We start from the raw sequence: 16,875 nt of genomic DNA on the forward strand, positions 1-16,875 counted from the left end.
TTACCCTCCAACAAATTTTCAGTTTTAATATAAATGTTTAATTTTTTATTATAATATGTAAGCTTCGTAATCTCTTTTTAGACCCCCCTAGACATCCTAGGGGGGTCTAAAAAGGTTGGAAACACTAGTCATGCCTTGAACCCTTATCCAATTTTCCCTTTGCATAGATGATAGCAGCAATACCAGAGCTTCAGAGCAGCGAATCCAGTTCCCGGAATACGCTGCAAGATTTGTCCAAACTTCGGCTTGGAAGGCAAACTGTTTGACTTATTTCATTTATTCCGCAGATAATGTTCAATATTATTTTTTTAGTTATCACTAATAAACTTTGAATTATTTTATTGCGTTGCTTATAATTGTCTATACATATAAATAATGGAGTGTCTGTTTTTAATATTGGAATAACAACTTTTTACTACATGCATATGAATATACATACGGTACAAACACCAAAATAACATTTTTTACAAAATTTGTCTATCTGTTTGTTCTGGCTACTATGAAATGGCTGAACCGATTTTGACGGGACTTTTCTTGGCAGGTAGCTGATGTAAGAAGGAGTAACTTAGGCTACTTATATTTTAGAACTAGCTGTGCCCCTGTTTCTTTTTAACGCGGGTGAAACCGCGGGGCACAGCTAGTCTCAAATAATATAATGTTTGATTCGTTTTAAAAAATCCTTAGGTTTCTTTTAAACAAACGACATTTATGGATATTTTTGTTTGTTATGGTGCGAAGTTAGCTGTATGCATATTAGTTTTTATTTAAATCGGCCCGTAATTTCTTTAACCGTTTTTGCTATTCTTTACGTCGCGTCCACACGCTTCGCATTTGCTGCAAACCCCAAACCTTTACGTACGTTGAGCTTCTACTTTGCTACAAGCGCTTGCAAACCTACACAAAACAAGTCAAACGGTCTATCCACACGTTACATTCGTGACGTTTTTTCCCGTTTGGCAAGTGTGTGGATGCCACATTACAGTTCGATCATCCATGCACTTTTTAACCGACTTCATAAAAATACATTGTCTGTATATTTACAAGTTTTTACTTTTCCTATTTTTTACAGTGGCTGGTATAATTTCTAATTTTCAAAATAATCAATAAAACAATGACTCCATTATTGATTTGAGATTATATTCATGTACCATTTATTTGTAAGTTTTTAAAAATAGGTTGCCTTAGATTAAATTGTTTACAAACTTAATATAAACCCGCTAAAATTGTTACAAACTAAGTAAACAAAACAACCTTACGACGAAAACATGAATTAAAAATATAAAAACCTATTTATGAACAAAATTCACAAGAAAACCGACAAACAATAAAAAATATAAATGCATTTACAACTTAACGTTTAACATGAACACATCTTTGACGAAACAATATTAAATTACTATTAATATTAGTCTTAATGTAGGAGATCCTATTAAGTTGCCCGAAATTGGTATACATTGACAGTTAAAACTTACCTATGAAATGCATAATGCATATAATTTATATTTAAAAAAATATATTTAAAGATCTACGAAATACGTCCTAACGCAAATTAAAAATACCCACAGTGGATATGTGAAAAGCATCTCGAAAAATATCACAATTTTGGAATAATTTTATTCTAAGAGGATAAACTACTCGTAAAATTGAGAGCTCATATTCGGTAAACCCTTATACGACATTTAGATAATCGCCGAGTACAAGTACTCACGAATACAAGAATGTAAACAACTTATTCGGTATTCGCCACAAATATCTGTCCGCTTTGAGCCGGTGTCAGTTTTTTGACGCGATTTTATTCGGTTTAATCAAACCCAAATGCCATCCGTCTTGAAATATATAAACGGCTTTTTCATCGTCGTATTCGTGCACGAGTAATTCGGCAAGTTATTCGGTGAATTATTCGCCGATTCTAAACGAGGGAATAAAATACAAACTACGTTTATGATAATCATTGAATATCCTTACAAGTATTTGGCCAAGTACGGTTCTATGTCAAGTGGATCGACATTCGGGCCGAGTCTTTCTACAGGCTCGCCCTCTCTATTAACGATGAACTTAGAGAAATTCCACTTGATAAAGTCACCCATCGTACCACCTTTGGCCGTTTTCAAAAACTTCCATAGAGGGTGAGCATTTTCTCCGTTCACTTCGACTTTTTCGAAGATGTCAAATTTGACTCCTCTCTTCTTGGTGAAGCCGATTATGTCTGTAGGCGAACCCGGTTCTTGTCCGCCGAATTGGTTGCACGGGAAAGCGAGAATCCTTAAGCCTTGATCAGCATATTTCTCGTACAGTAGATTCAGTTGATGATAGTTCTTATCGGTAAGCCCACACTCGGATGCCACATTTACTATCAGAACCACATATCCTCTGTAATCCGCGAGATCTTTGTAATTCCCGTGAATATCTTTGACGGTGAATCCGTATAGAGATTTTATAATTTCGTTTTTCTTCTGATTTCTTTGTGGAGGATCGCTGTTGAATTAAAAGTAAAATTAATATGGATTGCTTAATTTTTAACTGTTACTAGGATGCGATCTCAGAAGTCATTTATATAGCATCGGAAAAGTACCAAAAATTGAGTTATATTTAATTTTAATGTACATATTGAGTTCCAAATTGGGCTTGAACAAAAGTAAAATATTTAAAAGGACAAAAGTTTTATTGGAAATATGTCGTACTCAAATGTTGTGTTGATAAATCAACTTCATAAATATTTTTAATTTAATATTATATCTGTGCATGTTTTACTAGGTCATTTGAATAGGAGTACCTGTACCCTTAGTATGACTGTTTTTGATCTTGTTTACGTATTTCCCATATATTTCCAATCAGTTCTGGTACAATCCGATAGGGGCGCTGATTGGAAATGTACGGGCAAATACGTGTGGCCAAAACAGTCATTCTTGTAAAAACTGATAAAGGGTACTGATTACAGAAGTTATTTTTTTTCCATTACCACACTGTTCAAACAATCTTTATCCAGGGCAGAAGCTCTTAACACTTCTATCAAAGGCAAAAATGGTTGTGACGATAGTGCCTCGCGTCGTACCGCGAATAGTATCACCAACTTACTATATTAAATACTCACTCATTAATCCCATGGAAAGCCATGAAAGTCTGCACAGCCTCAAACATATCATTAGCGAGTATCTCTGGGTTCTCCATGGCAGCAAAGTGTCCGCCGTCTTCCACGGCGGTCGTCCGCAGATAGTTGCGGTACTTTAGCCGCAGATTGCAATCCGGCGAGAACATGAAGTCGTACTTGAACTTTATGCCCCATGTCGGCACGTTGGTTGGTATTCTGGAATGAGTTATTGTTATGTTCTTTATAATGTAGGAGTAGGAGACAAGCAAGCAACATGTTAAGTGGCTACTGTCAATGGACATCTGCAATCAACCCCAGATAAGAATAGATTCCTATCTGAGGTCGGGCTCATATTTAGGTCTTGTATTGGCAAATGTATACCCAGATAATTTCCGGGATAATTTAGTGCTATGAGTTGTGGCCTGTAAGTTGAATTGGGTATAGTCCGCGCCAAACTGCTAGTCCGCTCTGAAGTTGTTGCGAGCAGGTGTAGCCATACAATTTGTCGACGCAATTCATTTCTATATTCAGAGCGCAATAGCAGTTTTACGCGGATTATAAGTGGCTACTGCCAATGTACACCTGTAATCAACCCCAGATAATATTAGATTCCTATCTGAGGTCGCCGCAGTTTAGGTCTTGCTTTATAAGCATTGGCATGTATACCTAGATAATATCATGATAGATTTAGTGATGTGAGTTGATGCCTGGAATTGAATTAGGGGTACATAATTCGAATTGAACTCTGGATTTTAGACAATATGTGTATATCATAATTCCATAGATATGTGTCAATAATAGTCACATTAAATCGTATACACAAATAAAATTAAGCTGTTCTGCCTGATTATCAATATAATCGTAATTTCTAATGTTCTTAGGGTTTGCATAGTATATACAAGGCATACCTTGGAATATGGGATGAGTTTATATGGCTTATACGAGTATTAAAGCAAGCTTTTAATAGATTACAATAATTATTTTACGCATTATATCTGTTTTTAAACGAAACTTATATAAAATATTATCTTACTTAAATATTATTAGATATATTATCAATTCTGTGTTAACAATAAAAATATAATCATACAAAAAGAATAATTTAAAACGGACTTACAAATCGTAATTGTCCTCATAACTTTTAAGACCCGTACTTTCAGCGTAAAGTCTCATTGAAGTAGTAATGCTGTTAGACACCCAGTACACCATCACGTTATCTAGCAAGTGTGTCAACTCGAACTTATTGAGAAGGTTGCCATCACTGGCCTTCTTGTATTCAGGGTTTGTCCATGTGGAGAACTTTTCTAAAATGTATGCAGCAAGCCCAGCTGGGGAGTCTGTTAAAGCTATACCTGCAATTGGAATGACAGTATTATTATTGTTACAAAGTAAGCGATTAGAAATAGTAATAGTCTAGTGCAGGGATAGCGAACAAATGGCACGCGACACAATATTTTAGACACGTCGTCGTACATAAAACATGTAAAAAATGTGTTAAGTAAGTATTTTATCACCTACGCTACGGAGTGTTCGGAGCATAAAGAGTTTTGATAGTAATTTTTTTTCAGAAATTATCAGAAAGTCAAAATTATTTGATGGCACGTCAATGACCCCATTAAACAATCTTTAGAAAAAATCGCACATTGATGCATAAAGGTACCAGTGGTTAGAAACTCAGCCTTTTGGTTGGGAGGTCCGAGGTTCGAATCTCAGGCACGCAGCACTGATTTTACAAGTTATGTGCGTATAAGAACTTATTTATCACTTATGCAATAAAGGAAAGGAAGGAAAACATTTTGAGGCCTGAGAGATCTTTAAAAAGGTTTGTCAAAGGTGTGTTCTACCAATTCGTACTTGGTACATGGTGAACTATGGCTTAAAACCCCTCTTATCCATGAGACACATGCCCAGCAGTGGGACAGTAATTAGTTGACGACAAGCGATTACAGTGGTTATTAGTTATTTTTTTTTTTTTTTATAATATAAGAGTAGTAGACGAGCATGCAGTCCACCTGGTAAGTGAGTACTGCCGCCCATGGACATCTGTAATCAACCCCAGATAGGATTAGATACCTGAGGTCGGCCACAGATGCGCCGCTACCCCTGAGGACTAAGCTGGAACGCCTCGATAAAGTCTGTCTCCCTTACCACACCCTTCAAACCGGAACACAGCAGCGCCTAACACTGCTGTTATTAGGTAGAAATAGGTGTGGCGGTGGTGCCACCGGAGTCGAACCACAAAGGGTTCTACCACCTTTAATAATAAGCTTAACCTTTATTATTAAGCTTAGTGCCTATTAGTTAATATTTTTGAATATTTGGAGACAATATTATAATAAATAAATAAATAAACAATATTATCATAATTGTTAGAACACAAGAACAATGTGTCTACTCCCTTATGTGAAAAAACAAAGAAGTGCATTGTCAAAAGACGCCACCTTCATTATATGATTATTTAGCTGTTTGAGTTAGCGTAGAATTACTAAGAGTAGCAGACGAGCATGCAGTCCACCTGATGGTAAGTGGCTACTGCCGCCCATCGACATATGTAATCAACCCCAGGTAGGATTAGGTATTCCTACCTGAGGTCGGCCACAGATGCGCCGCTACCCTTGAGGACTAAGCTGGAACGCCTCGGAAAAGTCTGTCTCCCTTACCACACCCTTCAAACCGGAACACAGCAGCGCCTAACACTGCTGTTATTAGGTAGAAATAGGCGATTCTACCACCTTCAAGTTCAAGTCTTACATTAGGCTAGATTGTAATTAATATAAAGTACCTTATTACTCACTTAGTACTTTATATATACAAAAAAAATAGATAATATACCTATGGTATCCGGCTTTGTTGCCTGAAGGTGAGCATAGCCACTTTCTTCAACCAGGTACATGAAGTGATTGCTCAAAGGATACATACGACCTTGTAGTTCAGGCTCTACTATCAGACTAGGCCAAAGTGCACCTGAAATATAATAACAATAACCTCTATTGTACCTACAAAATAACAAAGAAACATAAACTAACAACAATACAGGCGGCCTTATCGGTAAAGAGCGAATTCTTTCAGGCAACCTTACGGTGCAAAGTTACGGATGAATTAAAAATAGGTAGCGTGCAAGTAAGAGAGTAATTTTAAAACAGTAATCTTTAGCGGACTAAGGAGAGGGCGGAAGGGGCGGTCCACCCCGGGCCCCCCAAACACAGTTGCAAAAAAATTCGCCAGAACCAAACAATCTATGAAATATGTACAAATCAGCGAAAAAAAAACAACTTTATACTTTGGGCCATGGGATTTGAGTCTTCAGACCAGTCCTGGAGACCTGAGGTTATCTATTGACGCGTTCCTACCCCTCAAGACAAGTTTGTAAAATTACCGATAATAATATCGATGGTCTAAATCTTAATACTATAGAAAATATTAACGCAATATTATCAATAATTCAAAATATTCATTCAGATGGACCTTTTTGGTAATAGATTTCAAAATGTTGCTGACCTTTCTCTGTGTACTATATGAATTTATTCAAATATATTTATTGATATTATTAATATTTTTTTTAATAAGAACGCTTTATTTTAGACTGCCTTAACACCTTTTTTTTTTAGAATATAGGAGTAGCAGACGAGCATATAGTCCACCTGATGGTCAGTGGCTACTGCCGCCCATGGACATCTGTAATCAACCCCAGATAGGATTAGATATTCCCACCTGAGGTCGGCCACAGATGCGCCGCTACTCCTGAGGACTAAGCTGGAACACCTCGGAAAAGTATGTCTTCCCTTACCACACCCTTCAAACCAGAACACAACAGCGCTTAAAACTGTTGTCATTAGGTACAAATAGGTGTGGCGGTGGTGCCGCCGGAGTTGAACCACAAAGGGTTCTGAATTGTTATTATACCGAAAAAAAATTCAAAGAAAATTTACCCAGGAAAGTGTACATAACGCCTAAAGGATGAAACACAACCGGGAAGTTAGTGTGGAACCCTAGGATGTTGTCGGGGAACAGTGTGGCCATGATGCTCCCGACAGTGTAGCCGATGTCGCCGCCGTGTATGTAGTACTGCTTGAAGCCAATCCTCCTCATCAAGTTGCGCATCACTACTGCCATCGCTACTGTGTCCATGCCTGACCGTGATGGGGCCTGCGATTGTCAATTAATACATTTTATTCAGTTAGCAATTGTTAGAACTGAGTATAAGGAGTACTAAGGTCTTTTTTCTATAATTGAAATAGGCAAAAAAAAAAAATAATGAACTTAAAATGATGGCCAGGGAGCGGGAATGCTCCTACAGTTACAGTTTGGAGCTTGTTTTTGTACAACATGTTGGGAAAACTTCGATAGCGTGATTCAGAAACGTGTAGCATCTCTAGACGAGTCGTCGAAAGTCGCCACATGATAAATGTTATAAAAATCGGGATTTGTACAATATTTTTTACATGTATGCCAGATACCAAAAGATAACTTGTATATTTTGACCTTACACATATAAGGTAATCTTGGAAATTTATTTTAATTATTAGAATTAAGTGTGTGATGTAAATAGATACTCTCTGTCATTCTCTAACTATGCAAAAATTGTTCTATCACTGTGTTGTTTTCAGGTAGTCTACAAATATATTTTTAATGTGCTTAAATTCATTAAATATTATAAATAGGTACCTCCGAGAAACCGAAGCCAGGTAGACTGGGAGCGATGATTTCAAACACAAATTTGTGTTTGGGATTCAGTGTGGTCAGCTTTGGTATTAACTCGTAAAACTCTCGGATAGAGCCCGGCCAACCATGCAGAAGTAGTATGGGCACCACCTGAAGATATCATTGAATATATATTCATAATATAGGTCAAAGGATGGATCTATTTGAAACAGTATTGAAGGAAAACATAAAAAAATCAATACATTACTGTCCCCCTACTCTTACTCATACTTAATTTTTATTTATTTAATTATTTATATCATTTTTATTAGATTTAGAACAGTTTAGATCAGGGATATCTAACTTTTTCATAATATCCATCATCATCATCCAGTCTGTATTATTAAAGGATTGAGTCCATTGAAAATCTTTCAGACCTCTAGCTTTCTGGTTTTAAATTGATAACATTTCCCTTATCTGTTTGTGGCAATTTAAAACATTAAAAAATTCAAAGTTCACATTCAAAATTAGACCTTATTTAAAAAAAAATCTAATATTTACTTACTTTCGCATTAGTTGAGATATCAGGCTGCACATGCATGAAGTGAATGTCTAACCCTTGTATTTTAGTGATATAGTGATTGTACTTATTAAGGAAAGTAGCCCTATGTTTAAAGTCGTATTTATTCTGCCAGTAATCCAGCACTCTGGTGAGGAAGTGGGTATTGAAGCCGTATGTGAAGCCAGCGCCTTCTACCGGAGTAGGGAAAGGTCTGCGGTGTAGAAGTCGCTCCTTTAGGTCATTGACAATCTGAAAAATAAAATGAATTACATATCGGCCAAATTGGAATAAGGAGAATGTTTACCAACATCCTTACTTGTCAGTTGATAAAGGGGCTTATAACAAATACCGTTCTTTAGTCAGCAATTTTTTTTAAATATAATATAGGAGTAGCAGATGAGCATGCAATCCACCCGATGGTGGGTGGCTACTGCCACCCACGGACATCTGTAATCAACCCTAGATAGAATTAGATATTCTTACGCGAGTTTGGTCACAGATGCGCCGCTACCCCTAAGGACTAAGCTGGAACGCCCCGGAAAAGTATGTCTCCCTTACCACACCCTTCAAACCAGAATACAGCAGTGCTTAACACAGTTATTAGGTAGAAATAGATGTGGCGGTGGTGTCGCCGGTGTCGAACCACAAAGGGTTCTACTACCTTCAAACTCTCCTCAAATCTTGTCTAAACTAAACAATACTAAAGTTTTGAAAGTGATTTGAATGTAATAAAGTATAGGAATAATGGTGTATCCATTTAATTGTGAACTTATATGTAGAATTAAAAATAAAATCAAGTAATTGGTAATTTTTATTGTTCCAAATGTTTGATGACCTTAAATGGTTTGTTTACACTAATTCTCTTTGTATTGTGGCAGAGTTATATACAAATTGCACCTGAACAATTACAATGATGTAAGTGTTGAAACAAAGATACACTATGCTTTGAAACGGTTTTAATCACCATAATAATATCATGTGATAAAGAATTATCAGCAGCAATTGCAAAATCATTTTACGACTTATTAATGTTCCACGATTTTTATATGCAACTTATATTAATACCATAGATGAAGAAAGGACTTTAAATTCTTTAGGCTTCAAACTTGCGGAGTGTTTTTCTTCCGTCTCCGTGTGCGGATGCGGAACCGCAACATACGTAAAAATATGAAATGGTAAATGTTGCTGTTTTCAAGGCGATTTATTTGACGCGCGATATCTGTTTCTTCCAAGTAACCGGGGAAAAGTTATATAGGTTTCTTTCTGTGGAACGTTTATTTTTTTTGGAAAGTAGGAAAAAAGAACAAAAGAAAGAAAATGCTCTGTAAGTTTTAACTCTTACTGTATTATTCTTATGTGGAATTAATAAAAAATTGGATCACGAGCCAATCTGAATGTTGACTCAATTCAAACAAGGATTTTTAGGCTTTAAATAACTGTGGCTTAGCAACCAAAAGAGTTTTATCATCTTTACAAATGTACCAAATGCACCTAAAAATACACAACAAATGTAATATTTTATGGAGTAAACTCCCTTAACTTACCTCTTCCGAGAATTCAATATTGTATGGTCTTATGGTCGTGTCTGGATTGGCATCCATGGGGTACTTCCCCCAGTACTGATTGAGATCAATCTTTGACACATCCGGAGGGATTGTGGCCATGTAGTAGAAGTAGAGAATCACTGCTCCAATGAGGAGAGCAGTAGTAATTGTCATGAATGTAGACTGCAAAAGAGATATATTACATTTTGGCTAAGTGTCTTGAAACTTGGCATCCCAGGAGTCTGAGGTTTAAATCTCAGGTGCACCTGGTGCCTCTGATCTTTTAAGAAATTAATTAGAAATAATTATATTCAACTTAATCATCAACCCATTACTGTCCCTCTGCTGGGGACGGGTCTCCTCTCAGTATGAGAAGGATTAGGCCATAGTCCACCGCGCTGGCCAAGTGCGTATTGGTAGACTTTACATATCTGAACATTGAAAACTTATTTTTTAAGATTTCTCAGGTATGCTGGTTTCCTTACGGTGTTTTCATTCATTGTTTAAGCTAGTGATAATTAATTTCTAAATATTGAGAATAAAAAAGGTTTTCAGAATGTGTGAAGTCAACCATATGGCTAGGATGGTGGAATATGGTATATGTGTGTGCATGAATTTCAAGGTTCAAATCAAATCAGAAAATTTATACATACCGGTTTACCTAAACTGAATCAACTCGCAATGGGCCAAACCGCAAAAAATTTACACCAAACAAAAGCCTACGTAAACCGTTTTGCAAACCGAGTCAATGTGCTCTAGGAATGAATGATTTTTTTTTATAATATAGGAGTAGCACACGAGCAAGCAGTCCATCTGATGGTAAGTGGATACTGTAGCCCATGGACATCTGTAACCAACCTCAGATAGGACTTTTCTGGAAGACCTTGGAAAAGTATGTCTCCCTTGCTACACCCTTCAAACCAGAACACATCAGAGCTTAACATTGCTGTTATGAGGCAGAAATAGGTGTGGTGGTGGTGCCGATGGAGTCCAACCATATCTACTACTTTTAAATGTTAGTGGATTCTCTAAATTTGATTTTATATAAGTATACAATTATTGTCTCGGTTAGGGGTCACAGCTTTATATGGAAAAAAAATTATATTACTTATTGAATTTTAAACTTTTTAAGTTTATATATATTTATGCCTTATTTGGGCCATTTATTAGTGTGGTTTGATTCAGTTTACTAAACTAAGTTGACTCAAAGCTACCTCCAAGCCATATTTATGTAATGCTATGAATGCTTAACAAAGTTATGAGATGTAATAAAATAGAAAACAGGACTCTTAATATAAAATATTACAGAGATTATTTTTTTACGAAAAAAAAATGATGGTCTAAAAATTATAAATGGCGTGAAATTCGTAAACGTAATTTATCGTAATCGTATCGTAATTTATATTATATTACATTAAAATAAATATTTAGTTGAAACTTTAAACTTACCGTCGAATAAAATGGAATATCTTCCGATTCACCATTTTCTTTCTTTTTGTCCTTCTTGGTAACAGGTGGTTTGGCTGCCATTGTCTGGTACAATAATTTAATTCTCTATGTAATCAATACCACAACTTAAAATCTATAAATAGAATCTAAGCATGAAATATTAAAACAATCTTATAGGTCATAAGCGCAGCCGCCTACAGCGCCTATATGGGATATAATATTAATATCATGTACACAAATCAAACTGAAATAAATCACCAAATCCTGTGAGAAACACGATTCACACTTATTATTAGAAGTAACGTATCTTATTAGAATATTTTGTACCCACCGGCCGGCGAAAGGGCACAGGTTAAATTGTTCTTATCAGCAAAATAGACACAAAGGAACTTCAATGAGCTCTCTGATCGATTTTTACCGACACGATTGACAATTCAGTTTATTGATTTTATAAGTACAGGGTTGCCACTTTGTCTTACTCAGAGTAATAAAGAGCTTTGTAAATAGATCCTAGATAAGTATATATTTACTATATTCTTGCAGTAATTTTATAAATAGAATATATTTTTGGGACTTAATAAATTACAAAATTTTAATTTTAAATTTCATTTGTCATGAACCGATAAAAACTTTAGTGACCATACGGTCACACAATGCTCCTCGTACTGTTCATCGCGCTGCCGCGATTATTGCTCTGGCGGCCACACACTAGCATACTCGCGATATTCAGCGTGTTTTCTCATTCCTCCAATACAAATTATAATTATCAACATTTTTGTAGGCGCTTTAATTTTCTAGTTTTGGTCAAAAAATATTTTATTTCTTTTTATTCTACCTAATATAACTATGCTCTAATAATCCGATAGGTGGCGACGTTAACTGAACGTGTAATTAAGAGCTATGTCGATTAATCAGGCTTTCTGTAATTCTGTACTAATTCATTTTTTAAATAAAACCATGTGCATCCTAATGATAATTATGAATTAAATAAATCTTTAATTCATATTGTGCAAGAATGCAATAAATATGCCCTATTATCCCGACAGGAGGCGATGTTACTGGTACTTAGGAGAGATCATGATTTATCAGCTCTGTAGCAATCTATTGCTCTGTAGTTTATAATTCTGTATTCGTTTTTGAATGAAAATAATGCGTATCCTAATAATGTTTATGAATAAAATAAGTATTTTACCTGTATTAATAAAAAGTAAACAAGTCGTGGTTGCCTATTCGTCAGTCATTAACATCGTGATGCCGATTTTGTTATCGTTTTATAGCATTCTCTATATGTATTTACAAGAACATTTAATAGTCGGCACACGAACTATACTTACAAAATTATCTTTTATTTTTTTCTCTCTTCATGTTAGAAATGCGATTATTTGGTATCTAGGTATAAATTGTTTTAATGTTTTCCCTTTCATAAAGCCAGGTTTTTCTTTCGCTACATCTTCTTCCATTAGCTATTTGGATTCGTTTATTTTGTGATCAATATGCAAGGTGTTGTCGTCATCGGTAGGTGTGAGTCGTCATCTTACGCCCGTTATTAATATTTAATCTATCCACTGTTTTGCCTACCGAAATTCGACATTTGACGATATTCCTACTAGAGGTTGGCCACAGATTGTTGTGTTGCTTGCTATATCCTTCTAAAAATCAAACCAGAACACAGTAGTGCTTATCATCGTTCTTTGGAAATAGATGAGAAGATACCTTGAACTTTTGAAGTTGAAAGTCGAAACACGAAAGCTTCTACCTTTTTGAAAGAGTAAATAAATATTTATAAATACTTAATCCATTTTTATTTCAAGACTAAAATTTAATTAGCTAGATAAAATATTACATTAATGCAGGTGTAAGAAAATGGAAAATAATAGGTAAATCGCTCCATCGGGGCGAAGCGAGCATAAGCCGGGAGGCCGCAAGCCGTTAATTGAACGTGCGGGGCCAATATGGCGGCGGGCTCTTTTTTAATTTTTTCCATTGAATCGTTATCCCGTGCTAGGGTTGCTGACTAATTTTATTTTGACAAAATAAAGATGGTAAAATAACTAATGTGTTAAAGTAATATGCTGGGCCTTTTGATTATTTTAAAACAGAATTAGAGAACTCTTAAAGTACTTAAACTTTGACCACCAAGAATTTTTAAAATTATATTTTTCTTGATATTACTTATATTTATGTTTGTTTTCTTTTGTAAATAAATTATTGTTAACACTTGCATCTTTATAAGATTAAGTAATTTTTCTTAGTCGTATCCTCACTCATATCATGTGTATCAACACAAGCATAAATACGATGTTAATATATAATTCTTCATACAATTCTTAATAGTTAAGTAGGATGATGTTTAGCGTTAACATGAGTGTGTGGCTGACATCAGGTAGGAATAGATATTGCGGATATCTATAGATATTTCGGATTAGATAATCCGATCTGGGGTTGATTACAGATGTCCATGGGCGGCAGTAGCCACTTACCAACTAATGAACTGCATGCCCGTCTGCTACTCCTATATTATATAAAAAAACATCGTAACAGGCCCAACCAGTAATTATAAGGAAAAAGTTCAGTGCTGCAGCCCTACTTACCACCCACCACGCTTTCAGCGCTATCACGGCTCTCAGCTCTGTCACCGTTTTCCATTTTTCCCGCCTACACCCACTTTACTCTTAAATGTCATAAATCAATTCAAGTCCAAACAAAAGTATACCTTATTCCAATGAAATAATAGAAACAACGATTATAATTTGATTGCACGTGAAGTGAGAGATACGGCCTTTCGTTGCATTCATAAGCTTAACAGTGCGGTTTTTCGAATGAAATCCTCTTCGGAAACTGACATCCGAATTTAATATGAGATTTAGCGAGTATTAATAGAAATCGTTTATTATTTTGCTATCTTGTCCCAGCCGATAATATGTGGCTGATAGTTTAATTAACTTCATTGACATAATGAATCCGGGTGTTCGGAATCATTTACAGGGAAAATGCTGTGCTGTATTTTTGTGGTTTATTGTTGTGAATCGAAATTATAAAGACAATTATATAGTGTAATTGTTATTTTCTATGCATTATGAATAACAATTACTTATTTAAAACGGATGGTTTAGATTACTTTAGATTATTCTACGAGTCTCTACTGTTATTCAACTTGGTAGAGGTTTTATGTTGGAATTTTTTGTAACTACTTCGACGGCACCACTGCCACACCTTTTTCTGCTTACAGTAGTGGTAAACGCTGCAGTTTTTTTGGTTTGAAGAATTTAATTAGGAAGACATACTTTTCCCGGACATTCTAGTTTAGTCATTGTGGGTAGCGGCGCGTCTTACTCGGCTTTGATTACAGCTGTCCATAGGCGGCAGTAGCCACTTAGCATCAGGTGGACTGCATGCTCGTCTGTTACTATTATCGTCAAAAGTCCAAATAGTCAGATGGCAAATACTCTTAGATTGTTAGAGTAGCGATTTCTTAGACATTTTTTTAGTGCCTAAAACCATTTAGTATTGGGTGTTTATATACCGCTTTGATATTTATAATACTTTCACAAAAATAATATTTACTTATATTCGTTATATATTAAGTTACGTTACGTCTTAGCCATAATTTCATGGTGACACTACTAAACCGTCGTAAGACACAGTGGGAGTGCGCTGTGCTGATAAGGCCCCGCGCCTGACAACTGCTCCCAAGGGGCTGCCCTGCTTAATGCAGCTTACCGACTTTACGTATTAGCTGTTGGGACTACATATAAGTTACGTAAATATGACGTCATATTTGCTATCTCTCTATTATCTTGAATGTACATAATATGTATTATAAAGCCAAAATATTGTTAATGAATGTTTGAATTTGATCGGCAGTTATTGGGGAAATTTTTATGATTTATAAATTTAGCTGATTTTCTTACAAAATATTATTTTAATAATTACACAACTGTAAGTATTAACTGTAAAAATTTAGATGAATTAAAATACTTACTTATCTACTTTAATTTTATGTTAATTTGATGTCAAAATTTGAACCCGGTTTATGTGTCACCATGGTCAATTTCTATGTTACCGTGCTCCATGCAATTCGTTTAGAAAATGGTATAAAACATATAGCAATAAAAACATTTTAGCAGCTAATATAAACACTTATGACGAACTTGTATAATGTCATTAGCGTTTTTGAAAAAAAGTTTATTGAAATTCCTGATGCTGTCCTTGCATTACTTAATTTGGCAAATAATATCCTCAGTATATTTTTATAAGAGAAAGCAACCATCCATCCATCCATAATGATCAACCTCAAGTGTGAGTCCTGTTTCTTAATATGTTCTTAGGCAGTAGTTTTCAATTAGCGGTTGTTCCCCTGGGTGCGAAGTCTTAATAAAAATGAAAAAAAAGAAAACAAATTATAAAGTTAAAATCCTGAAAAATCTATGAACCTATTCTACTTACCTTCTATGGGATGCAGTGGAACGTTATTCCTTGTTAAAATTAAGTCTAATTTTTCCTATCATTCAGATCACATAAAATGTCTTTAAATACAACATTAAAGCATCACTGGCACAAGACTAATTTTATATACCAGGTTGACATAAACGTGATGATCTAAGGTACATAGTAAGGGTGGCTGTGCGATTGGGGCGCGTTAAGCGGTTCCGATTTAGAAGTCTCGCTTGACGCTTCGCTCCCAGGCGGATGGGGATTACTACGACGTTGCTGAGATGTAAGGTTGTCGCAAAAACGTTAAAATTGAAAATATTTAATGTATTTTTATATATAATCTAGAAGTAGCAGACGAGCATGCAGTCCAACTGATGTTAAGTAGCTTCTGCCGCCAATGGATATCTGCAAATCCCCATTTGCAGTCCCCAGACCAGACCAGATTCCCACTTGAGGTCGGTCACAGATGCGCCGCTATGCCTGAGGACTAAGCTGGTATGCCTCGAAGTATGTCTCCGTTACAACCCGTCAATCGAGGGTTCTTTCAATTTTAAACATAAATATGATACAAAAACTTTTGTATCTATAAGATTTTATAATAGTTTAGTTTCTTGCGCGCGTCTATATTGTTTTTTTTTATTCAATATTTAATTTAAGTATAATTTAGTTTTTGTTACGTAAGTTTTGCGAAAATGTAGCGATGGGAGCGTTGCCTTACTTTTTGTAATGTAAAATGATACAGTGCAAAATTACGCACCTTTTACGAAAAAATATATTTAAATGATAATTTACTCGGTACTCTGAACATGTGCTCAGAAGAGCCTTTTGTTTAAAATTATAATGAAGACATTACATCACTTCACATTCTAATTACACTTGTAAATAAAATTAAGTGGATTTAGGAAATACTTAATAAGGACCTACTAAAATTTCAGAATGAAAATTCCTTATCAAGAAAATGAGTAGGTATATTCAGAGAATTAATCTTAAACTTTCCAGTAATAATCCCTAAAGCATTTTTTTGTATTTACGTTTTTCATTGTTTGCGAGTTTACTGCAGCGTTTTTCTATGACATTTTTGCTTAAGTAAGTGTTATAAAAGTATTTCAAGTCACAACCCTGTGAGAGCTCGTTACGTAGCCTCCACGGAGTCATCA

General features: G+C 35.4%; 1 protein-coding gene across 2 annotated transcripts; it reads right to left on the bottom strand.

Moving 5' to 3' along the window:
* Window positions 1–1,116: 1,116 nt before the first annotated feature.
* Jheh-lp3 (juvenile hormone epoxide hydrolase-like protein 3) lies at window positions 1,117–11,746 on the bottom strand. Of its 2 annotated transcripts, none has more exons than XM_073090211.1 (10): window positions 11,616–11,746; window positions 11,285–11,368; window positions 9,836–10,018; window positions 8,295–8,540; window positions 7,754–7,900; window positions 7,018–7,234; window positions 5,921–6,052; window positions 4,206–4,440; window positions 3,092–3,304; window positions 1,117–2,475 (listed from the first exon to the last, which is right to left on the bottom strand). In XM_073090211.1, exons 2-10 carry the CDS (start codon window positions 11,363–11,365, stop codon window positions 1,962–1,964), a joined length of 1,968 nt encoding a protein of 655 aa, XP_072946312.1. In that variant the 5' UTR covers window positions 11,366–11,368; window positions 11,616–11,746; the 3' UTR covers window positions 1,117–1,961. The 2 variants fall into 2 exon arrangements, with proteins under 2 accessions (XP_072946312.1, XP_072946313.1); XM_073090212.1 differs by having other exon boundaries at window positions 11,285–11,417; window positions 11,616–11,734.
* Between the last annotated feature and the right edge of the window lie 5,129 nt (window positions 11,747–16,875).

The sequence above is a fragment of the Epargyreus clarus genome, unplaced genomic scaffold, assembly GCF_041222505.1.
Source record: "Epargyreus clarus isolate Ecla_fem2 unplaced genomic scaffold, WU_Ecla_fem_2.2 ptg000032l, whole genome shotgun sequence".
In the NCBI taxonomy this organism is placed as follows: domain Eukaryota; kingdom Metazoa; phylum Arthropoda; class Insecta; order Lepidoptera; family Hesperiidae; genus Epargyreus; species Epargyreus clarus.